This window comes from Anser cygnoides, chromosome 1 (genome assembly GCF_040182565.1).
Source record: "Anser cygnoides isolate HZ-2024a breed goose chromosome 1, Taihu_goose_T2T_genome, whole genome shotgun sequence".
NCBI lineage: Eukaryota > Metazoa > Chordata > Aves > Anseriformes > Anatidae > Anser > Anser cygnoides.
The window spans coordinates 9534220-9559378 of NC_089873.1; the positions used below are offsets into that span (position 1 = coordinate 9534220).

Genomic DNA, 25159 nt, shown 5'->3' on the forward strand with positions numbered 1-25159 from the left:
CTTCTTACTGCCATTTTTTTTTAATAGCTAACAAGTATGTTTGCATCTTACACATTTTCATTTGTTGCTGTATCTTTGTCAGCAAATAACACCATCACTCTAATTGTCAAGAAGGAAAAGTTTTCTAAGAAAAAAAAAATCTTAAAAAAATAACAAGACAATATTTTAACAACTTGAGTAGATACATTTCTCTTGAAAACAAGGAAAAAAATGTTGGGTTTGAGGGGATCATAGTTTGGAATTGGACAAGGTTGAACAAAACTATAGTTTTAACCCTTTTTTTTTTTTTTTTTACAATAGGACACTAATACTTTTCTTGCTATAAAATGCTTTCTTTATATATACTTCTTTATTGCTTAAATTAGGAAAATTATGATTGTCTCAATATTTCTCTTATTTTATGATAGACTTATAAAAATATTATTGATCAAACGTCAAAGCATCCAAACAAACTACAAAAATGTCAATAATATCTAGATTGAATTAGGAAGCTATCTCCATTCATGTATGAGATTCCATGAACGTTTAGTTGCTCCAGTGATAAGGTTAAGGTCAGTTCATTAAATATCTATAGTAAACATTTCTATGTATTAGAGATAAAAGGAATATAAATGTCACATTGTAGGTAATGACGTACCTAATTTGGATATACTTCTTACCTGATGCAGAGATTGATTCTGGGGAAGCAAAATCACATTTATTTCACGTAAGGAAGGTAAGTGATTTTATTCATGGTATAGTAACACATACAATGATATTGTCTTCTCAGATCCCAGATTTATTAGTGCTCACCTGATACCAGAAAGTGACAATCCAGAAGATGACAAAATCTATTTCTTCTTCCGCGAAAATGCAATTGATGGAGAGCACAATGGAAAAGCCACTCATGCCAGAATAGGGCAGATCTGTAAGGTAAAATGATGTCTTCTTTGTGTGAGACTGAATATACTAGCAGGACACTGGCAATTTTGGAAACCGCATTTTTCATGCCTGTAAACTATTCAGTGTTAGCCCTGGCATTATAGTGAAGCAGAGTGATAGTTATTGGATACATAGAAAGGTATAATATTTATTTCCTTTTCATTTGGGGAAGCTTAACTATGACATTATGTTTAAAAAATCTTAGGCATCTTCTGATGTTTAGAATGTTTCTGCAGAAGGAAACTTTTACAGGAAATATGATACTTCCAGGTAGGCCAAAAACATTTGAAGAATTTAATTTTAAAGGAATGTTAATACTTTTCCATTTCCACATTAGTGAAAATCCTTAAAACAGAGGCAAAGGAAGATTCAACAAAATAACTGTTTAACTTAGCTATAGAAATGGGCAACAATCCAGAAGACTGTTAATGATTGCAGATTGAATCATCCATCCACACTGATAAATGTCCAAATATTTTCTGACAGACTTTAAAAAAAATCTACAAATTAAATTATACTCATAAATGTTGTAACTTTCGTATGTAGGACGTTTACATTACAATTCTATGTTAATCCATACACATAATTTGAGTTTATCCATCAAATCCAGAAATGGCTGCTTGAAAACCAGTTACTTTCTAAGTATGAGTTCCTTGGTGTACCTCTACTCAGAAGTTATGCAGCAATGCAACTGATCCCACTGTGCTGGCATTTCCACCTACAATGTTCACAAGCAATTAGTACATCCACTTCGTTGCTACACAGTTAAAAATAATAAACCTTGTAGGCTTTAGCAAGCCATGTCAGCCTGGGAGCTCTGGGGTAAAATATTCTGCTTGTCTGTCTTTTTTTCAGCTTTATATATATAATATATATATAGGGAGTTTTTTGTTATTATCATTCTCTAAATGTTGTGAACTATAAAGTGATACTGTGAACTATGTAGTGACCCTGTGTAAAATAAAATTAATTCAGAATTGATGTCTTTGGCAACATAATTATGTTTTTATATGTAGAAGTTGAATTCTTTTTTCTGTTTTCTCTAAGTAACATCCTGTGATTATTTAACACTGCACTCTGTTGATCCTTCAGAGACTGTTACTAGGTATTAATGCAAAATACTTTTATTATTAGAATGATTTTGGTGGACACAGGAGTCTTGTTAACAAATGGACGACTTTCCTCAAGGCACGTCTGATTTGTTCTGTGCCAGGACCCAACGGCATTGACACACATTTTGATGAACTACGTAAGTGACAGAAGTGGCTTTGAATATAAAAGCATTTTCTGGCATTGTCCATACAGAATGTAACTTATTTTCCTTTTCTGTCTCTTGTTATTGTTACAGAGGATGTGTTCCTAATGAACTCAAAAGACCCTAAAAATCCAATAGTCTATGGAGTGTTTACAACTTCCAGGTACAGAGTGTATCATGGAAACTTGCATGGAAACTTGGGTGGTTGCTTGTTTTAAAGAGGTCTCTTTGTTAAAAATGTTTTTAAGAAACACAAAATTTTCTTAACCTTTGAACTGAGAAGTCAGTGGCAGAAAGAAGTAATTAATTAGGTTTCTTTTCTAACGGGCAATGTACATCATCACTCTGAAGCAAGTAATCACAAAGACTATCAGTTTCTCATGCTGTTCTTGCTGTTGAATTGCATTTTAATAGCAGAGATCAGAATTTGTAGTCCTTCCCACACAGACCTGGAAAAGTAACATAAGCATCAGTATTGCTTGTTTGGGGGAAGGGTAACATAGAAAATCCACAGTATTAGAACTTTGCTAATCAAGGAAGTATTAGTTAAAAACACTGTTGAAATCTGTAAGTTTTAAAAATCTTTCAAAAGTTCTGTTATTGAATCACATGTAACTCTGACTTGAATGTTTTGGTTTCATGGTGCTTTCATCAGAAACAAAATTATACTTGTAGCTTTGGTCTGAGAAAGGTTTGCAATACTAGGCACACAGAGCATTGCTACATTTATCTGTAAACAATGAAAGATTCAGTTTGTAGACAGACAGAATGTTGCTAGTGATAACCAGGCATAGAAAAGGAAGAATTATAAGTGCTTGCTGTTGTCTCCTGTTAAGAAATCTCAAGGTAAGAAGCAACACTGAAGTTTGCATGTGTAGTACCCAAACTGTTGCCTGTAGGTCAACAAAATTGCAAAAGAGACTGCTAAAAAGTAAATTAAAATAGAAAAATGCAAAGAGTAGGAAAGAACTGAACAATCTTCAACAAGCCCTGGTGAAGTTTACTCAGACCAGGGCTTTGGACTTGTGGGGACAATATGTTTTAAATAGTGGAATAGCAGCCATCTGGTTATCACAATGTCTGAGAGATCGTATCAGTTATGCTGAACTTTCACAAGAGGTGAGTTAGGATTGTTCTGAGAGCATGTCAGAGTTTCGATAATCAACACATGTAATAAATTAGAAAGCAACAAGCTGCTATTCCCATAGCTCACCCACCTGATTAAACCGACTGATAATTTAAAGAACCTGATTTGATTTCTTCTCCCCTTATTTTCAGCAATATCTTCAAGGGGTCAGCAGTATGTATGTACAGCATGACAGATGTGAGGAGGGTATTTCTTGGTCCCTACGCACACCGAGATGGCCCAAACTATCAGTGGGTTCCCTACCAAGGGCGAGTGCCATACCCACGGCCAGGAACTGTAAGTACCCTAAGAAATCTAGTAATCTAAAAAGAGAAAACCATGGAAAATATTTTCGCACATTACACGGTCCTTGAGCTGAGATCCAGAACAAAAACTGAAAAAGATGACACAGACTGAGTGTCAGAAGGGAAAGTTAACAGTTCATCCAGGTCCAAAATTTCCTGATTTTCTTGTCATTATATCTGTGATCTAATTTCATTTGGACTTTCATTTTGGCATTCTTGTCAATTTCAACATAAGTTTGAGCAATGGCTGCAGAAATTTGCTGAAAGTCAAATGTGTAATAAATTACTCTGCATTATTGTCTCCTTGGAATTTGCATTTGTTCCAAATACTGGCAGAACCATTCTTGGTGAGAGTGAACACAAAACAGAGCATCTGCCTGACTGTTAAGAAACATTGCATTGTTTGCAACATTAAGTCTAGTACAGTAAGACATATTTCTGCAATGGATGTTAGAGTGACAATAACTGATTTCTTCTGTCATTTCTTTTTAATCTGTGCCTCTACCTGTTTCCATTTCTAGTTTATGAATGACTAAAATATTGGTGTATATGAGACACCCATACCTACAACTGCAAACTGATATCAGCACGTTCTATAAGTATTTAACTGCCTCAAAGTTGCCACTAGTCTAAGATAGGGGATTTATGAGAAAAGCATTTATTGTACACATCAGGATAGCTCCTTAGCTGGTGTAAATCAGCTTGATCCATTTATATTCTAGAATATCATTGCTGAATATAAAGTGTCCATACACATGCAAATATAAACAGAAACATAAATAATATATCTGTCTGTAATATTTCTTAAAAGTGTTCTTAAATACAAGGCAGGAAACAAACCAGGGATAGTTTTGATCCTTTCTCTTTTTTAAACCATCTGATTTTCTATTTTTATCTGGTATGTTTTAAAAATGTTATTTCAAATCTGATTTTTTAACTGATTTCCAGCAGGTAGACGGTCTATATGCTTAGCCTAGCAAAAGTGACCTCCTAAGTAAAAGAAAACAGTGGCACCCTGACATAAGCCATATTGCCCAGCTCCCACTTCTTCTGCTAAAGGGATTCCTAATTCTTTCCAGAGTTAAAAGACAGAACAAGGGAGGTTTTATTTCTTTCTTGATGCTAAACTTCTTTTTTTTTTTTTTTTTTTTTTTTAATTACGGTAATTAAAGCTGATATGTCATCATAATTTTTTGCTATTTTTTTTTTTGTCAAAGTAGGTAAATATAGCTAAGATATTTATACTTTTTCTGACTGCCTTTTCAGAATGGATTGTACCCTTACAATTTCACTGTAATATACCTACACTAAGATTCACCAAGAGTGTGCAAAGACATTGGGATTTCCTCATAAGTTACTTTCTTACATAAGGATAAATGTGTTCCCAAATTCTACATAAACCTTCAGTTGCATCATGTAGTGCAAGAAGCTGTGCCAGTGAAAATGAAGTTAATAAAAGAATGGCTGAGACCATCAGTTTCTCCACTGCCAATGATTCTAATCCTTGTGTCTACCACTTTGAAAAAGAACTTTTATTCTTGTATTTACAAAAATCATTCTCTTGTATTAGTAGGATAAAACTGAATTTAAAAATGAGAGACATCTGTGACTGCAATGAAGATTTTATTTTTCTAAAGTGATAAAAATGAATTTACTTTCAATGATGTGTTGAGAATAGAGAAGAATGATTTCTGAAGTTCCTTTAGATGTCAGACTTGTAGCTTCCTTTTCCCTAAAGGGAAAGAGAAGGAAAAAACAAAACCTGAACTTACAGTGATTCAGTTCCAGCTCTCACTGAACAGTGCTGAATTATCTGAGGAATTTCATAGGTGAGGTGCCAATAAACTTCCCAAGCATCTGGTGACTTGCCCAGTCAGAGTAAAGAAAAGGAAAATTAAAGGTTATTTTGAAAAACTGGAAAACTTTGTAAACAATTCTACATCAGCTTTATATTTAACAAAGAGGTTGCCAGGATTTTTCCTTTAAACTCTACAGAATTTTATTTATTTACTTAACCTTTTAGCATCATTTGGGAGAGAAGGGAGGAGTTTTATATATACCAAATTTGAATCATGAATTCATACTAACTTTATATGAATTCAGATACAGAGCCTTAATTTTCTCTACTTTATGCTGCCAAGGCTCTACTTTCAGCCGTGACCAAAGGCCTTTTGTTTCCTACCAAAATGTAGTTTTTGTTTTAGTCTGTTGGATTCCCTGGTAGTCCAGTTAGGGTATAGCCTAGTCAACTTTTATTGACTTATCAAAATCCTTAGCATAGCATATTGGAAATCAACAATTGGATGAAGATACTAACCACAAGAATTCAGTTGACTCCAAGATCAAGCTCATCTCTGCAACCTTTATGAGGATATTTTTTATTCATGTATAACTTTTGGCATGTGAAAACTATTTCTTTGATACAAGTGGAATCAGGATACGGTTGGCTTTCTGGGCTGCAAGCACATATTGCCAGCTCATGTCGAGCTCCTCATCAACCAACACCCCTAGGTCTTTCTCAGGGCCTTCCTCCTCCTTCTCTTCTTCCCAATCCATTCTCTTCCCAGCCTGTATTTGTGTTTAGGATTGTGCCGTCCCTTGTGTTTAGGATTGTGCCATGGGACCTTGCATTTGGCTTTGTTGCAATTCATGAATTTCATACAGGCCCATCTCTCAAGCCTGTCCAGGTCTCTCATGGATGGCATCCTTTCCCTACAGCATGGAAACCCCACCACAGAGCTTGATTGCTTGATTGGCAAACTTGCTGAGGGTGCACTCGATCCCACTGTCCATGTCACCTGACAGAGCCGGTCCCAATACTCTCTGAAGAACACCACTCATTACTGATCTCCACCTGGACACTGAACCATTGACCACAGCTCTTTGAGTGAGACCATGCAGCCAGTTCCTTACCCACCAAGTGGTCCATCTATCAAATCCACTTCTCTCCATTTTTTTTCCCACTGTTTGCTCAGCTGCAATTAACAATATATAGTTCTTGTGTGGTGATCATAGAATCATAGAATGGTTTGGGTTGGAAGGAACCATAAAGACCATCTAATTCCAACCCCCCTGTCATGGACAGGGACACCTCCCACTAGATCAGGTTGCCCAAAGCCCCCTCCAACCTAGCCTTAAACACTTCCAGGGATGGGGCATCCACAGCTTCTCTGGGCAAACTGTGCTAGTGCCTCACCACCCTCAGAGTAAAGAATGTCTTCCTTATATGTAATCTAAATCTACCCTCTTTTACTTTAAAACCATTCCCCCTTGTCCTATCTCTACACACCCTGGCAAAGAGTCCCTCTCCAGCTCCTCTTGTAAGCCCCCTTTACGTAATGGAAGACCACTATAAGGTCTTTTTATTCTAGAATTTTATATAGAATAATTTATATTATCTAATTAATCATTATCTAATTAATCTCAGTAATTAGTATTGGACTACAGTTAGAATATGAATCAAGATTTAAAGCAAACTTAGAATTGAAGTCTGAAATTAAAAAAAAAAATCAGGCAATGGTTTGGGCAATGATTATAAAAAGTGTATCTGATTTTATCTTAGCAATATTTCAGCACAAGAGAGAAAGAATATATAATAATAAAAAGGCTTTAAAATGTTGACATAACAAAATGGATAACTAACTTGTTTTCTGCTTAGTATGATCCATATACATTAATCAAATATCCTCTCTCCCTTCCATCCCATGTAATGGGCAGAGTGTTGGAATTTGCTTACTAACAAATATGCCAAAAAGCGACAATTTACACTTTACATGTCCATTCTTGAAGCATCCTTTTGCTGAGTACAACAACTATTCTTCTTGACAGCATTGATTTTTTAATTTAATTTCTGATGAATTATTAATAATCTGGATCAAGGTGATAGCAAAGGCAATTGATTTCTTCTGCTGAGCATCCTGAAATGTCTGGATTCTTGTTTAATAAGATGTTGTCCTCTAGGTTTTTAATTTCGTTGGAAGATATTCTGTATGTACATATAAAGGCAAATTATCTAGGGCAGCTGTTTGTATTTCAGGTTCAAATGCTGCAAGTATAATCATCGTCAATTGTCTTTCAGAGTCTTATATATCTTAAACGGGTATTTGTGGAAAGATTAATAACAAGGTACAATAAGTTGTCTTCTTGGTATCTTTGGACTAATTATGGCTCATTTTCTTCATCCTTTCAACAGTGTTAATACATCACTAAATGGTTACTTTAAAGTAACCTTTAAGTGTTCTTAAAATACTTAGAAATTTTTACAGAAGAGATAGGGACAAACGGTGGTGATCAGCCACAGTACTTGAGTCTCCACATGGAAAAAAAGCTGAAAGTAGAGGAATATTTTTGTGGATACCAAAGCAATGGTTTTACTTCTCTTTCCTTTCTCAGCCTTTACATTTTTCTCACATTGGAAGAATGATGGAAAGCCCTCCTGCTTTTCACAGATTACAGAGACAAAACTGGCTGGCTCACTCATAACTGTATAAGGTGGCAAAGGGATTCTTTATTTTAAAGAGAAATATATTCTAAACTTACTGTTTTATTTAAGTTGGGATAAATTGTGTCTATTCTCTCCATTTATGTTAAAGGGACCCTAATGTGTAGCTCATTTATAGATGTATATATAGTGTATATGTCACATTTAGTCAGATTAGTCAAACCCTTTGCTAACTGCCCACATTAGAATATCTGTAGAGATAATTTAATGTAAGAGGATCCATGTTATCAGGACTAAACGAATGACTCAAACTCATTAAGACAATCATGAATTTAAAGTCAGTAGAACAGGTTATTGTTCTGGCACTTCAGAACTTGATTCCTAGGAGAGGAACTGATTTCCAGGAGCACTGGAACAGGCTGCCCAGGGAGGTTGTTGAGTCTCCTCTGGACACCTGTCTGGATGCCTACCTGGGCAACCTGCTCTAGGGAACCTGCTTTGGCAGGGAGGTCAGACCCAATGAACTCTTGAGGTCCCTTCCAACCCCTACAATCCTGTGATTCTGTGATTCTGTGATTTCCAGTCAACTTCAGAGAATGCTTTGAAACTAAGATGGAGGCATAACTGATTAATTATCTGCAGTACAGATAAGGAAATACTGAAATTGGTTGCTTTATACTGAACAATTTTATAAAATTCAAGATTTGTTCCTTCTGTCAATTAAAGAATAATACTAATCAGCAAATGAATGAAAATCCATTTGCACTGCATGGTAGAAAGGAAAATGATTTATGAAGTTCATTTACATCCTGTTAATTATATCGTTTTAAATCCAAAATGAAAAAAATAAAATAAAAAAAAAATTAGAGACCTTTAGTGGCAGAATCAACTTTTGGTGTCTGTCATGAAACAATTAGATCTCTTGCCACACTTAATTATAAACTGAAGAAGATGTGATGATTGTGATGAAATAGATTGGTAATATCTTTCTACTCTTCAGTAAAATGCAAAATACTTCATTTTTTCCTTTTTTTTTTTTTTTTCTTTTCCCAGTGTCCCAGTAAAACATTTGGAGGCTTTGATTCCACCAAGGACCTTCCTGATGAAGTTATAACATTTGCAAGAAGTCATCCAGCCATGTACAACCCAGTATTCCCCATCAACAATCGTCCAATCATGATCAAAACAGATGTAGATTACCAGTTCACACAGATAGTAGTAGATCGAGTAGACGCAGAAGATGGCCAATATGATGTGATGTTCATCGGCACAGGTAAGTGCCAATCTTGAATCTACACTGTGTGCTCTTCCAGACATTACAAAGGCATAGATCAGATAAAATTTCATACTCTGAAAGATAGAACACTGAGTTATGTTCCAGTGATTACCCATGAAAATCTGGGGCAAGATTCAAAACTGTGTGTGGGGAGGCCTTTGTTGTATATGTTTGCTGTTACAGGTTCAGGCCATGGCCTACATAGCTTAATTCTTTAGGAGCTTTGCCAGCTGGAGTAAGATCAAACCACTCTCTTTTCAACTACTGTTATTAGGGAATTTTATTAGAAATATCTTACCTTATTAATTATAATTTAGTATTAAAATGGAGTTTTTGAGGTACCCATTTTGAAGCACATCATAAGAAATATTAACATGAATGAAGCAAGTTTCCAGGTGTGGGAAATGTCTTGTGTGCCTTTCAAGTATTTCAAGTATTGCTTTAAGATGTCCAGTTCTTTAGCCAGAAGAGTACATCATTTTACCTAAGATTCAGATAACTGGCATGTAAGACATGTTTTAAGAAGATTCAGATAGAAACATGGCATCTTTTCTGAAGTGCTGCAGAATGATGCAGACTGGGCATTGCAACCAAAGTGGAAATATGCATTTGGGGAAGAGAATTTTCCCAGAAAAGTAATAACAAGAAGTAACAATGACCAGAAATTAGCTGATATGTATTTGCGTTAGTTCAGTGGCTTCAGAAGGCCTGTGCTGATTAGCAGTTGGTGGATCTGATTCTTCATCTTTGAAGATTTCACATTAGTTTGCTGTTGTTTCAGTTATGTTCAATAAAAGCATTTTAAACTTTTGCTAATAATTAGCCATTGGCATCATGAATTCAAACCAAAACGATCCCGACATCAACTGCTTCTTTTCAGCTTTGGACTGAAAAAAATATCTGTCTGGCTCTCTGTTTTATAACAGTCCAATTTCTGACTTGCCTACAGTTCTGGTACTCTAGACCTGGGGTCAGATTTCCAGAGCAATAAATTTCAAGGGTTCTTTCATGTTGATGTCTGAAATACATTATGAGGAAAACTGAGAGCTGATGAAGCTTTGTGTACCAAACACCCTGAATGTGTAGCAGTTCAGAACATTTACTTCAGGAAGTGTAGCTTTGCAGAAAAAAGTCCAGTGTTTTATAGCTGTGAACTGAGTTATTAGATATCAGTGTTACAATATTTTCTTGCATAAAACACTGAAAAGTAGTTTCATATGATTTTACACAACACATATATTTTCCATCACACACTAAATGGTTTAATGCAATCTACAGTTGGCAGTGTTTTGTGCCTTTCAACAAGTCTTCTATGACCTGATTCAGCCCACAAAAATATTAATGACAATACTCCCCTTGGCTGTGGCAGGAGGAAACAAGCCATTCAGCATCCAGGGTAGGACGTAGAACAAACATAAGGAGCTGATTTATGTCTACCTCTGGAGGTGGTAGTTATCTCACCAAGGTTTGACATTCAGTCTAAAAAAGATGCCTTGATTTCTGCAAGTGAGAAAGATAAGTACTTCCAGAAAGAGGTTCTTTGTGCTTTCTTCAAGACTTCTATTAGAGTAAGACGAACAGTTATGTAGAAGTTCCTGTCTGTTTTCAGGCAGTACAGGAAGACTTGCTTAAACCTGAGACACAACTTTTAGACAGTTATCATTATATATGGTGGCTTTTATCTAAATCAATCAGGTGAGACCTCCCTCTGAAGAAGCCTCAATCTCCAGCTTTTATCTTTGATTTGGAAATTTAGACACTCAGTTCTCTAAACAACTAATATTCAGGTGTGTGGTGAGTGGTCTGCATCCCATCCAACACTGCTGCTATTTGTGCCCCAAAACTGTAAGAAAAATATTGAAAGGTTATTGCTTGCACTTGCCAAAAGAGTTTTCAGCACCAAAAATACAGTTTTGTGAGTGTTAATGTTTCTTGAAATACTACCATTGTCAATATAAATTGCTCTTTTTCCAGGAGAAGGTTATTCCAGGAGGAGGTCTTATACCTAATGAGATAAGAATAGGTGTTAAAACACCTGTGCTTGGAACTGGTGCTTAAAAGATACTCTACACTGCTCTGAGAAAACTGTCCTTACTGCAGTTTTCAGACTAAGGCATCTTCCATGCAGGGGCAAAATAAGAAAGGAAGAACTAAGGCCCTGTCTGGCTTGTTGCCACAAAGCTGCACTGAGCTGCATTGAGCTGGCTGGTCAAAGTAAAAGAAACCAGAAACAGATACACAATCAGCACATATTACATCTTCCCCAAGCAAAGAGCAAACTGGGGAGTAGATTAGGGATCCTAGTCACAGTGCAATTTCCTACTTGATGACCTATGACAAAACCAGAATTAAGCTCTCTGGGACATGACTGGATTTTTCTGTTCAGGTCTGTCCCATCAGATTAGATAAATTTCTCTGTATTTTTCCATTGCTGTTGCAGCAATCTGTATTATTCCTTCATGCTGCTGAAATTTGGTATTTTGAGGATTTTTTTTTCTTTCCATTGAATAACTGATGATAATTGAACACAACATAATTAATAGCCATCCAGTGTGGTCACATTTTCCTTTCCTGTGGGTGAAATCTTCAGTCAAACAGTTTCTTTCCCACTGTGATTGCACCAGTGTGTTTCACAGTGGAAAAAAAGTCATATCGGAATGCTTGAAATTATATCAGAAAAAAACAGGATTTAAGATATGCACTTAATGCATATCCTGAGTGTCTGATGTTTGGGATCGTTTGGCACAGTCAAGGTACATCTGTCAGTAAAGCAAATTAATAACAGTAATCTTATCTTACTCGGCAGAGCCTATTGATCCTAAAGGAGAAGCCTGATTCCATTTGTGTGAAATTGTTTGAAACACTACTCTGTAAAACCTGATCTAGAACTGAGATAAAGCTCCACTTTGGTACCTGTGGCCTGACCAGAGTAGCCATAGTGATTTACACAGTGATTATTTTTGACCTCAGAGGCTTTCTCTGGCATCAAGTGATAGTAATTGTTGCAAAATTCAATTAAAACACAGACTTCTTTTTGAAACATTTTGTTGGGAGCTGATGTCTACTCAGTGCCCCACTCAGGTTCACAATATCAGTTGTGCTGTTTCTTCAAAAATGCCCCTATATTTCTGGAATATGGAGTTTGATGGACTGTGACTGAGGACAGACATAGCCCAACTCAGAATACAACCATGACAAATTACTGCACTGCACTGTTATATTTGTTAGATCACAGTTCTCTCTTTTACCCATTCAATCTTTTTTCCTCAAAACCACAGTCATCAAATTATCAAGATAATTAAGGAAATGAACTCATCCATTATATTACAAATATAACTAATGCTAAATTATCTGTTGTTCTGCATTAATTTGTTGTAGATTTTTTTCTTGTTTTAAAGTTCATATTTAAAGTTCATATTTCATTTTCATATTTGTTCTGCAGTGTTCTCACTGCTTCAAATATATTCATTTTGTAGTAGTAACCATAATGAAAACCACTTCCAGAAACAACTTATCTATCTTTTCTAGCTTAATTTGTACATGTAGCTACCTAAATAAAGCTAAATATATATATATTAATTTAGAAAGAACTGTTTTCTTTTCTTTTAAAACAAAAACTATGAATTTGTGACTAATGAAAGAAAACAGTGATGCAGATATTTTGTAGGAAAAAAAAATCTTTTCTAAACTACTAAAAATGTAAAATTTCATATAAAGAAGTTGAAATACCAGAATTTTCTCACTAGATCATTTGCTTTTAAGATGCTTAACTTATAAAAATAACATTTTCACACTATGAAATGTGTTTCAGTTTCACCTATATTTTTCAGTTTTGAAATGATGAGTTGTCATTTTTTTTATTAGAAGTTTCAACATATATATGTATACTAAAATCATATTTTGACTTTGTGTTTTTATAGTTTAATGCTTGTTTTAAGAATGCTGATCTTTATAGTTCTGTTACTTTGAGAATATTATCCATTTTAAAATGCCTTGTATTTTCATAAACTATTAATAATATATAATACAGAACATGAAACGTCCTTAGGGATGTAGTTTTTATTCCTATATTTACATGGTACTACATTTGACTGGTTAAAAAGAAAAGTCACATCCAGTGTTATTGCCATTTCAGAGTCTGCAGTGATTAAATGATTTTTTTCCCCCTGATTTCTGGGAATTTCAAGTCTTGGCCTTGTGCACATTAAAGCCACTTGCAACCCCCCTCCCATCCCAAGAATGTAAATGGATATAGTGCTAAAATACTGGCACACACCTATTGCTAAAAGGGAAGATACAAGTTGATTGCTTTTTACCCCTCAGTGAAGTGTCTAAAATACACAGAGTAATGTAGACGCCTTAAGGGGCTTTTATATCTTAGGTACTTTGTTTGACACAGGGAAGATCATATGTACTTAAGAGATCTAACATCTTCATCTATCTAGCAACATTTGTCCAGATGTTTTTATATCCACACTGAGCTTTCTGACAGCATCTTCACTTGCATTTTAAGAATGACAAACATCACACTTCAAAATGGACAATAAAACACGGCTGAGTAAATTTACTGCATTTCCTTCCTCAATTAAGTGACTGAAACATCTGTCATTTTATACTGTCATTTAAATAGTATTTCAGTCCTGCTCATTCTTTAATAGTTAAAGTAGTATTTCTCTTCTTGTTGCTTTTGTTGAATTTTGATATAAAAAAAAATACCCTACTGAAATTCATTTTTATATTATTATTATTATTATTTTTAATAGCAGTTAGTATGTGAAACAAAAGTGCAGTGATATGTGGCTTGACAATCTTTATACTTGAAATAATTACATACAAGAACCTATGACTAATCTGATACAGAAGTAGGCTTCTTAAGCACCTGAAAATTTTTTTCCTTTTTTTTTTTTTTTTCCTTTTCAAGATATTGGAACAGTTCTTAAAGTGGTTTCAATTCCTAAGGAGACTTGGCACGAATTAGAGGAAGTCTTGCTGGAAGAAATGACAGTCTTTCGGGTAAGTGCAGCTAAATTTCAAGTGTCAGGTTGTAGATTTCTCTGTGGACAGCTGCAAACTGAACTTCTTGCAATCTAGCCAAGGAATAGCCTGGCATACCCCTCTAATTAGCTTGTCATTTACAAACCCAGACACTAGTCAAAATAAACCTTGAAACTTTCAGTGCTAGCTGGAGGTTAATGATAAAAAAAAAAAAAAAAAAAAAAAAAAAAAGGTTATTCTAGCCTCTTGTTTTGTGGCTTAAAATGTAAATGAGTATCTGTGAATCTTAGAGACATTACATGCTGTACTTAGATAAGTATATGTGCAACTTTGGCAACAATGCCTGTCTCTTTTGTCTCTTTTCTCCCACAGAGATACACAATACAAGAATTGTGTAGATGTCTAAACTCTTAACACTATTTAGATTATCGCATAACATAACTCTTACGAAAAACATTGAGCTGCACAGTTTTCTTATGCTTAATAATCTCAGAAACAAAGAAAGTGTTCATGTTTTCAAAGGTGACTTGAGAGCCTTGTTTTCAGCGTTTGACACACGACACCATGAACACTCCCTAATTGTTAACACTTTTCACGAAAATCAATCTCTTCTAGTTTTTCTGTCTGGGCCACCTAAAAAAATACAGCATCCTTATAGGCACTCCCACTAGTAGAAGCCAAGTAAACCTTTCAAACACTTTCCAGACAGATCCCAGGGCTGTCTCATATTTTGTACACAACAACAAATCACTTACTTTTTGTCTGTGCTGTTTTATGGCACTATTTAACATGCCACAGACTTTTGAGGGGCTGTTACCTGTCCGGGAGAACCAAGTTCATGTGACGGCATGAAGATGATGTGTGCATGGTGGGCAAGTCCTTATCACATGGTGTCCCTGCAGATGTTCTGCCAAAGGCAGAACAGAGACCACTGTTTTGAGCCCTGAAAAATGGATGTCTTTGTTCTTAAGATCCACTTTTTTTTTTTTTTCTCAAGGGCATTTTTTTTTCTTTTTCTTTTTACCCCCTTTTTTTTCTTGCCCCCCTTTTTCTTTTTCTTTCAACTGAAAATAAAGTAGAAACTATGAGAAGAAAATGAAGCAAGTAATTTGTGGTTCCCAGCTTTTTGTCTTTCTTATACATGTAGAAGTCATTACATTAATGCAGGGTAATTTGGCAATTGTTGATAATGTACAAGTCTCTTCCCTAAATCAAGTAGAAAGTGCCAAGCTAAAGGAGATCAGAGAAATATAAAAGTGAAGGAAAGGAAATAAATGGAATGAAAGGTTTTTTTCAAAAAGACTTTACAGAAGTGCTGTGGAAAATAGCAAATTCAAATTTAGTATTTTATTTTACTTATGTATTTATTCATTACACAAAGAGATTTTGGTGTTCTGATTTACTTAAAAGCTCATTTATCTCCTTTGGCATACATTTAAGACTTAAAGAGGGCATTAACTTACTGCAGTCTAATAAGCAGAATTTGTATGCACAGGATATGTATCTTTCAATATATTTTGAAATACATTTGCTATAGATTTTAAGTATACCTTAAGCGCATCAAAAAGAATGTATTTTGTTGCTTAAACAACAATGTCCTGAATAAAATGTTTTTCATTTATAATTCCACCAAACTGAAAGACTTCCATATCTTTTACATTGATAACAAATGTCTCTTTTAACCCCATTTGTGCAATATTTCTCTGAACAGCTGAGCAAACAAACCAATGAGTTCAATTTTCATTCAAATGTTACACTTAATTGATGCTTTCTAATATAAGGTATATTAACCCATTTAGAAATGCAGGTCCACATGCTTAACATCCACTGACCCATATCAAATTCTCTCAGGATAAGCAAGTTGAAAGCTACACAAGTGTGAAAGCTTAATAAGTACTTTATTATTTTACATAACCAAAAGCATGATGCATGAGATCATTAGTAAATTTTCAGATGGAATCAAGTGCATACAGAACTGACTTGCAGACTTTGTAACAAATTGATGCCATTTTTACTCTCTGGAGAAAATCCATTCAAGCAGCTGGGTCTAAAACGTATAACTAATATACTTTTAATCAGATCTAAATATACTTACTCTATTAAATATTTGCTATAGTTTGTTATATAAGAAAGTAGATAGTGGTCTGATACAGATAAATGTAATTAAGAGTAGATACAGCCAAGAGAGGAGTAACTCTCCTAGTGACCCATTTGGTTGATTAAATAATGAATATTCCAGCATGGGAAACAAACAAACAAATAAACAAAACTTCTTGGCTGTTTTCATTCTGAATTCTGTAAATATGAAGAACTTTTTTTTTTTTTTCATGTGAATAGTACAGCACAGTCAACAAGATTATGCTTGTGATTATGGTTTGTTCTTACAAGAAAAGATTTTGCAGACATGTTTTTTCACATTTATATGGTTAAAAAGTACTATTTATTTCAGTGTTATAATCTTTAATATGTAGTATCTACATATTTTGTTTTAGACATTATTATTTTTATATTTTCTGGGAGGTTATTTAAATGCAGCTTTAATATTAAAAGATTAATTTCAAAATGTGAAACTAGTAACAAAGTAATCACTTTGAAACTGTAACAATGATGTGAAACGATATGTCTACAATCAACATAACATCAGAGAGATATGTACACGCATTCTAATTCACTTATAACTAGAAAATATTCCACTGCAAAAGACAGCAAGAAGGACCATTGCTAAAGAATGTCTAGTTTAATTTCAGGTTTTCTAAGTTAGGCAAATAGTGTTCTACCAGAACTTCTTTATTTATAGAGCTCATTTTATATTTTAACTCTTTTCCCCTCCCCCCAGGAACCTACTGTTATTTCAGCAATGAAGATTTCCACAAAACAGGTACTATATGCACAAACTTTAAATCACTTTTAAATATTTATTGGCCTCTGTCTTTTAGAGACAGTAACTTGGCAGTAAGTAGGGACATATTAATTACAGCAGCAGCACCCCATCCCTTTACATAAACATCAGTAGTTTCTCAGGAAAATGTGACATGCAAAGGTGAAAGGAAAATCCTAGTTTGTGGTACTTACTGGTAAGGTGGAAACTAAACATAAACTAACCAGCTGGAGGATCTCAAGAAAAAATTCCACATACTGAATCTCATGACAGAGAAACTGTTCTAAAGGAGTCCCCAAACTCGGTCCTTTGCTTTAATGGAACCAGTTCTACTCTGTAGCATTGGTAGCAAATTCTACCAAAGCCAATGTTATAAATTGAAATTCAATTCACATGACAGAGATCCCTGGCTCCAGTTAGGCATGGAAGTAATGTTGGAAGAAAGTATCACCAGAAGAGACTATTACCAGAACCACTTCTGATCCCACCAGAAAAGAGGTAGTGGAATATGTAGAAGCCCTAGGATGAACAAAGTGCAGAAAGATCTCTGTGAAGAGACACAAAATAAATGAAGACTTCTCAGTCTCTAAAATGGTGCAGTCTACAAACAGGCAGGGACATGATGCTAAGGACGATACAGCATGGTAAAATCATGAGTTGCATGGTGTTTCTTTCCCCCAGAGGCTAATCAGACAGCTATGTAAAATATACAAAAGAAGATACCTTTTGACCCAACACACTCTGTGGAAATGACCATGGCACACAGTTTTGCAAACCCTTTGGTGGCTGCGAAAAGGAATTAGAACCACTGATGGGAGAATGTACCAAGGAGCAGTGAGGATAACGATGTTGTTTCTGCATCAGAAAGCCCTTAAGATATTGATCATTGCAGACTGTGGGAGTGTACTGGGGCAACTTAAGTCTACTTAAACTAGATATGCATTGCTTCAGTTCAAAATAAATAAGTATGTAAATAAATAAATGTTCTGTAAATACCAGCGACTTGTTCACACTCATTAATTTTTCCATGAATGTCATTCTCAGTAAAAAGGAGATTTGGTATTACTTGCAGGTTTAGGTGCAATGAAAGATGTATGTATTCTAAATAAGATTTAGTTAATTTATCTCTCTGTTGACTATTAAACAGAAGTTGAATTCACTGTATGTAGGAAAGTTGTCTGAAAGCATTCATGTATTTGACAGAAAACGTTTTGTTTGGGGCCACTTTTCTGACATAGTTTATCACCTAAAACAACAAAAATGGCAGGACAGAAAAAAAAAGTGCTATTGAATACTGAGATATTTAAAAACAAACCTGTCAAGTTGTATATATGTTCACTTCATACCAAAATGTTCTGCTTTGGATTATTTTTATAAGTACATTCCCTTAAAGCAGCCAATCATATTCAATAATGGGACATGTATTTTAGTACAATCTCTTCTTCAAAGCGTCTTTAGTTATTCAGGAGAGATTATGATTTTCCCTGAGTCTTTTGAAAACAAATGTACACTACTAAAATTGTCTAAACCTAAAAAAGAACATAAAACACAAGTTAATCAGGCACAGTTAAGCTCATGAAAAATCAACCAGCCTCAGGACAAAATGACAGAATTATGATACAGTATGACAAGCTTTTGGCAATGTGCCTCTGTATCAAATAAGTATTTGGCAACATGTTTCCATTTTATATTTAGGTTTTCAAAATACTGTAGTTTTACAATTCAAACACTTTACTCGTTGTGTTCTGATAATCACAGTGTTTTTCATATAAACAGCACTATAACTTCATGCATTGTAGAAAGCAGAAGCATGAAATGCAAACAGTAAAAACAACAGGTCCTATTGAATACTTTTAAGGACATCACTTTATTTTATTTTCTTCACTAACAATTCTTTTATCTTACTATAAAAGCATGGTACATGGGGTTTCTTCTTATTTTTGAATTTTTTACTATGCTAGATGTTTGAAGCTACCTCTTTTGCTGTCACACCAATATGATATGTTACACCTGATCCTTCTAGCTAGAGAACAAAATCTACAAATTCCTCAGAAACAGAGTTTAGATAAAGATTTAAATGATATAAAACTTGAAGGCTTGCATGCCTTTCTATATAAATATAAATTTGGCCCTCGAGAGAGAGTGACTTTTCGTAAGGAAATTCAGCCTTTATGTGCAGATTTAGACTGTCGTTATACAGTCTGTCTCAGCTCTTCTGTCTTTAACTCACAGGAATTATATTTACATTTTCTCACTGAAGCTACATATTCCTTCTAAGAGCATCCTTAATGTAGCATTATTACTTGAGTGACTTATGCATAGTTAACAGTAGACACATACTTTAACAAAACAGCATCCTAGAGTCACTATAATACCCTGCAGCCATCTAAGTTCATAGTTCTGTGGGAGCCAGGCTTCCAGGGAGCCCCTGACTTCACTTGGCCCTGAGTCTGTCTGGTGGGACTCTATATTTCCTCTTGAATCAAAAATGTGGAAGCAGGCCAAAAAGTTAGGCCTGGCTTCCAATAAAAGGTGATTTTTTGTAGAGCAAACTCCCATCTTTTCCTCAGGGTCAGGTTTATGATTCTCTGCTTCAAAAAGCCCTTAAGATGGAAAAAAAAAAAAAAAAAAAAAAGAACCTTGGTTGATATAGTCCATCTCCTCGTCTGGTTAACTGCTACAAATAGCTTTTGTTTCTCCTCCATGACATATTCAATCGAAGACAAGGCAGAGACTTTCAAAAAGACCTTAATGACTGCCTATACATCCTACTTCCCACAATGTATTGAATCTTAATCAGAGATCCCCAATTCTGTCCATAGAGAGCATATGGGAAGGAAGGACCTATCCAAAATGTATCAGTCACTTAAACAATTTCCTGAACTCTTCTGGGTCAGAGAGTTACCTTTTAAGATGTAAAATGAAATTCAATGTGATTTGAGTCTCCTGCTCCTTAAACCTCATTTTTAAAATTCTGCCTAAGTTCTTCTTTTTGACATTCAATTTTTTATTTTTTTTTAATTATTATTATTTTTTCTTTTTTAATTGCAAATACAAAATTCTCAGCTATCTCTTCCTCCAAATGCTAGGGAAAGATTGCTTTTTGGCAAGCACAATATGGCAGAGAAATCATTGGACTGCTTAAAATGTTAGTCTCCCCAGCTTCTCTGGAGTAATGATACTTCTGCAAGGATTTTTAGAGGATTTTTTTTTTTTAATTATTTCTCTCTAGTTTGATCTGTTAATCAGATGATTTATTAAATTAAAAACCACTTGGGAGACACTTTTTGCCCAAAAAGCAGTTTGTCTGTGTATGGCAAAGTAAAGTCAGACCATTGATGCAAAACATTCTATTACTACTTTCTGAATTTCATACTGCCTGGATTTATATATTATTAGTGTCCAGAATAATGATCACCAGCTGGAGTCTAAAACTATGATCAGAAGAGCAGCAAACAGGGCAGCAGCCTTCAGGCTGTGCAGCACCTAAAACACATGCTATAGTTCAGTGACTGACTTTATGAACTCACTTACAAGGAGTAGGGACTTTAAGTAACCCTATTTTGGCCTCTTTTTTTTTTTTTTTTTTCTTTTCTTTTCTTGTGTGTTTCTGGTAATTCTCTAATTCTAAAGACATTTATTAGAAATTAGAGAGGGCTTTTTGACAAAATGAAATTGGTTACAGGGGTGTGTAGGAAACCATTATGCCATACTTCTTTATTTTCCCATATGCATTCTTTGGGTTCATTTTTGTATTGGCTGCACCACACATTGCTACACACACACGCACATATATACACACGCATATATATTAATGCCTCAATTACATAGGACCCAGATCAATACCATCTGGACATTTAAGATACTTAAGTGAAGCTCTAATTTGACCTATGCTGCCTCTATAATCAGTAAAGAGAAAAGGCATCCCTTGAGAAATGATTAGGTCGCCTATGATTTGAATTGCTGCTCTTTTTACTGCAGAATATGCCACTAAGCTGGGAACTTCATTAAGTGACTTAAGTTAGGGAAAATCAGCCCATCATGTCTGTTGCCTGTCATCTGCTGCTCAAGGATACACTAGCTGGGGACTGTTACGTACAGTGAAGGCTTTGTGGAGAGATCTGTGTGGTCAGAGATTGTTGCCCAGAAGAACGTGGTTTTACAGCTCAGCTATGGCACTATAATAGATGGAAGCAGCTGCTTAAATAGGGCTTAGTTTTCAATTTACCAGTCAATTTTCTTTTGGATATTTTTCCTTGACATATTTTCCTCAAAAAACTACTGATGTTTACATGAAGGCAAGGGATGTTTCTGTTATAGTTCATATGTCTGTAAAAACTGCCAAACTGCTGTCTCTCTCAAAGAATTTAACACCTTTTTTGAACGCTTTCAGTTTTTCTGTCTCCTGGTATCCTGTGCTCATCATTTCCAGTAGATAGGTAATCTCAGCCACCTTCCATCCCTGAATTTCCTGGAAGTGGTACCTCTGGGACATCACAATGCAGGAGATAAAGAATTTTGATGTTTCTTGAAAACCTATTTTTTCACACCAGCAAGATATATTTTCTAAGACAGAAAAAATGACTACAAATATGCATTTTCTTGGTGGGATTGGTTGGAGTGATACCTTCAAAAGAGAAGTGTTAATTGCTCCACCATGGGTGCTGGACAGCTTTTGATAGAAAAGTGTCAGTGTTTTCAAAACAGAAGGATTACACCATTTTATTTTTATGTATCTATTTATTTTGTTTCATCCTAGTTTAGTATCTCAGAATTAAGTGTATTTGCTTACTACACTCATATTTATTCACTTTGTGAATTAGTGTTAAGCTGAAATACATCTGGACTTTCATACGGGATTAGTAGTTCAGTTTCCTCATGCCTCTCTTGGGACCAGCCTCCCAAATGGGTCACCTGAATTTGATATCAAAGAGCAAACCGAGAGAGACAAGATATTCTGTTGTGATGCACTACAAATGGTACCTCATTTTGTTTGCATCACTTTTTTCCTTTGCAACTCCTCTCTACCTTTGAACTCCATCTTTCATTCAACACTGTTTTTTATCCAAAATAAAATATGCCATCTTCCCTCATTAAATATATGTTTTAATGAAAGTGTGTGACCTGCAGAAAAGAGTATGAAGTACCAGAATTACTAGACATGCAAAGAAGTGCATGCATGGCAGCACTTCCTAGCTGAAACATCTCAGCATCTGTCTGAAATAATTTACTTTAGAATTCCCCCCGCATATACACAAATCTAAGTCATATATAGGAAATGGAAGTGAAAGTTGCCTATTTATTTATTTATTAGTTTTTAAAATAGAAACCACAATAATATTCTGCATTGTTTTCTGTCACTGTCACTGGCACATTGTTTTCTTTCACTAGCACTATCCAGTAAGGGGATCTGAATACAAGGAAAGAAAAAGATACAATATTATTTTTTCTTTTTAGAGAAGCCACTGAGAGTTTCATTTAAAAAATCAAAGTCATTCCTATTTGATTTTTTTTAAACAGAGGACAATTCGCATTCCTTTAACGTACATCAGGATCTCAATCCCTTATTGCATTTGTTATTTTACAGTAAATATTTTAGGCTTTCCTAGCAAAAACCTGGTAATTTGAAATTTTATTTATTTATTTATTTATTTTTACTTTTGTTACAGCAACAGCTCTACATTGGCTCTGCCACTGGAATTTCACAGCTTCCTTTACACCGCTGTGATGTGTATGGAAAAGCATGTGCTGAGTGTTGCCTCGCGAGAGACCCTTACTGTGCCTGGGATGGTTCATCTTGCTCACGTTACTTCCCCACTGCTAAGAGGTAGGGACAGTTTCAGATGTCTGCATGGTTTGCTATTTGTTTTAACTGATGATCTCAATATGACTAGAGGGCTTTGGAGATTTTTCATGGGAAGGTTAAGTGCAGTCTTTTCTATTCCAAAGACAATATATTTGTGGGAACTACGCGCAATATGAAGTCTTGGTTGATTTAAAGTGAACACTGCTACTTCTTTGGTTGGCGTAAAAACTGTTGTAAAAAAACATTCAGAGAAATATTGTTTCTGAAATGTATTTGTAACTTTTTATTCAGTAATAAACAGGAAAAAAAATGATTTTTTGTAACATAAGGAGGGGTGTTGATATAAAAAATAAAAAAACACTACTCAACCAACTAAATAATCCTACATTTTCATAAATTTTAATTCAAAGAAAATATTTCTAATGTGTTTTGAACATTAATGGAAAGTTATTATTTAGTGATATATAACATTATTATTATTCTAAAGTATAATTTATATGTGTTGATGTATGTCTAAATGCTCCCAGATCAGAACAACTGTTATTTTACTTTCACTCTGCACTGATGTTGAAGGCTTTGCAATGTAAAGGTTAAGGGAAAACAGACTCTGCAAGTAAAAAACAGCATTTTTATAAGAATTTACAAGTCCTAGTTGCTTGTTCTGAAGATTTAAAATCATATTTTCTTTGCCTTCCTTTGTTTCTAGAATTCTTTCCCTTAAACCGTATAGTTACTGAACTGCTGTTAGTTACTGAAGTAGAAATTAGGAATAACTGAATTGATAACCACTTGCAAATAAGAACAGACACTGGCGTAGTGTTGAGATTCCCATGATAAATTGGCTAAGCCAAAGACGAAAACTTGTTAACATTAAGAAACAAGGAGTACAAGGATTTATACATGTAAGGACCCTTTATATATATATCTTAAAATTAATGTTAACAAATAGTTGGGAGTTTCAGGACTCAAAATTCCAGATTTGAATTGGTTGTTTTAGGAGATGAAATGTAGTATGGGGTGGGAAGTAACATTTGTGTCACAGACTTTTCAGATGGAGAGGATTAAAGTTTCAAGGTTTGCATTACAATGCATCCTGAACAACTACTGATGATAAAAGAAAAAGCTGCTTATGGAATGAACATCAGGTTCTACTTTTGCACCAGGAAACAGAGTTAATCTGAGACTTTTTTTTCTTTTTTTTTTTTTTTTCTGAAATTCTTTAGAAAATAATTAAAAAGGAGAAACAGAACCCATCCCAAATGAAGAGCTGGTCAAGTTTTCTCAGCTGCACGGGCTAATTTCAAATTTGTGGTGGGAGCACAGCAGTAAGAGGAAGAGGAGAAGGAAAGCAAGGAGAGGGACCAGTGAGGTTTTCAAAGGGACCCTGAGAGATTGAATTGATCTGAAAGTTTTAAGGGTTAGAAATCAGTGTGGTTGAGTACTGTTTCTGAATCGAAGGAGATTTTAGTAAGGTCTAATCACTGGATAATCCTTCTCTGCTACCTCTCAACCATTCTCTGTCCCTGAAACTCATGCTTTCTCTGCATTCCCTAATATCCATTCTTACTCCCTGCCCACTCAAGATTCACAAATGACCTAATCATATAATTCATCTGCTTACACAGAGAGAAAAAATAGGGCTTTTCATTTTTTCCTTATCCGTCTCTTCAATTTATTCTCTTAAATAGCAGACTGAACTCACCTTTGCCATCAACGGTAAAGGGAAAGACATAGCTCTTCTTACTGGGATTAAGGGGTGAGGTTAGTGAGCTACACTGGTCTGCATAGCTATAGAAAAACTTTGGGTTGCAAAACTTATGTTTCTTGAGCTCACTTCAAAATTAAAAGTAAGTTCTGGGAGACTGAGGTCCTGACAGGAGAAGCAGCTGTCCCACGCAACCTCCCCCCTTTCTCCCCTGGGAGCAGCAGCAACAGCAGAATAAAAAGTCTACTGAGGGGGAGGATCAGCTATTTACATGGTACCTGCTGTACCCACTGCCCCAAGCCAACTTTGAATGCATCTGTGACAAAATCAGCATTGTGGAAAACGGCTTAAATGTCATCATTTTCCAAATAATGAATGTCTGCAATTTTAGGCTCCAGAAATATTGGGAAAGTGGAGTCCTGAGGCATTTGCACAGATGCTTTGCTGCTAG

At 35.1% G+C, this 25159-nt stretch overlaps 1 protein-coding gene across 5 annotated transcripts in view; it reads left to right on the forward strand.

The window, feature by feature from the left end:
• The window catches only part of SEMA3A (semaphorin 3A), a 329677-nt gene that overhangs the window by 291119 nt on the left and 13399 nt on the right, over nucleotides 1-25159 (forward strand). For all 5 annotated transcript variants that reach the window (XM_066981865.1, XM_066981753.1, XM_066981908.1 and 2 more), the window contains 8 exons: nucleotides 770-912; nucleotides 2056-2170; nucleotides 2270-2339; nucleotides 3455-3599; nucleotides 9102-9321; nucleotides 14246-14337; nucleotides 17156-17197; nucleotides 22867-23024. In XM_066981865.1, coding sequence (XP_066837966.1) covers nucleotides 770-912; nucleotides 2056-2170; nucleotides 2270-2339; nucleotides 3455-3599; nucleotides 9102-9321; nucleotides 14246-14337; nucleotides 17156-17197; nucleotides 22867-23024 — 985 coding nt within the window. The remainder of the gene's footprint in view (nucleotides 1-769; nucleotides 913-2055; nucleotides 2171-2269; nucleotides 2340-3454; nucleotides 3600-9101; nucleotides 9322-14245; nucleotides 14338-17155; nucleotides 17198-22866; nucleotides 23025-25159) is intronic.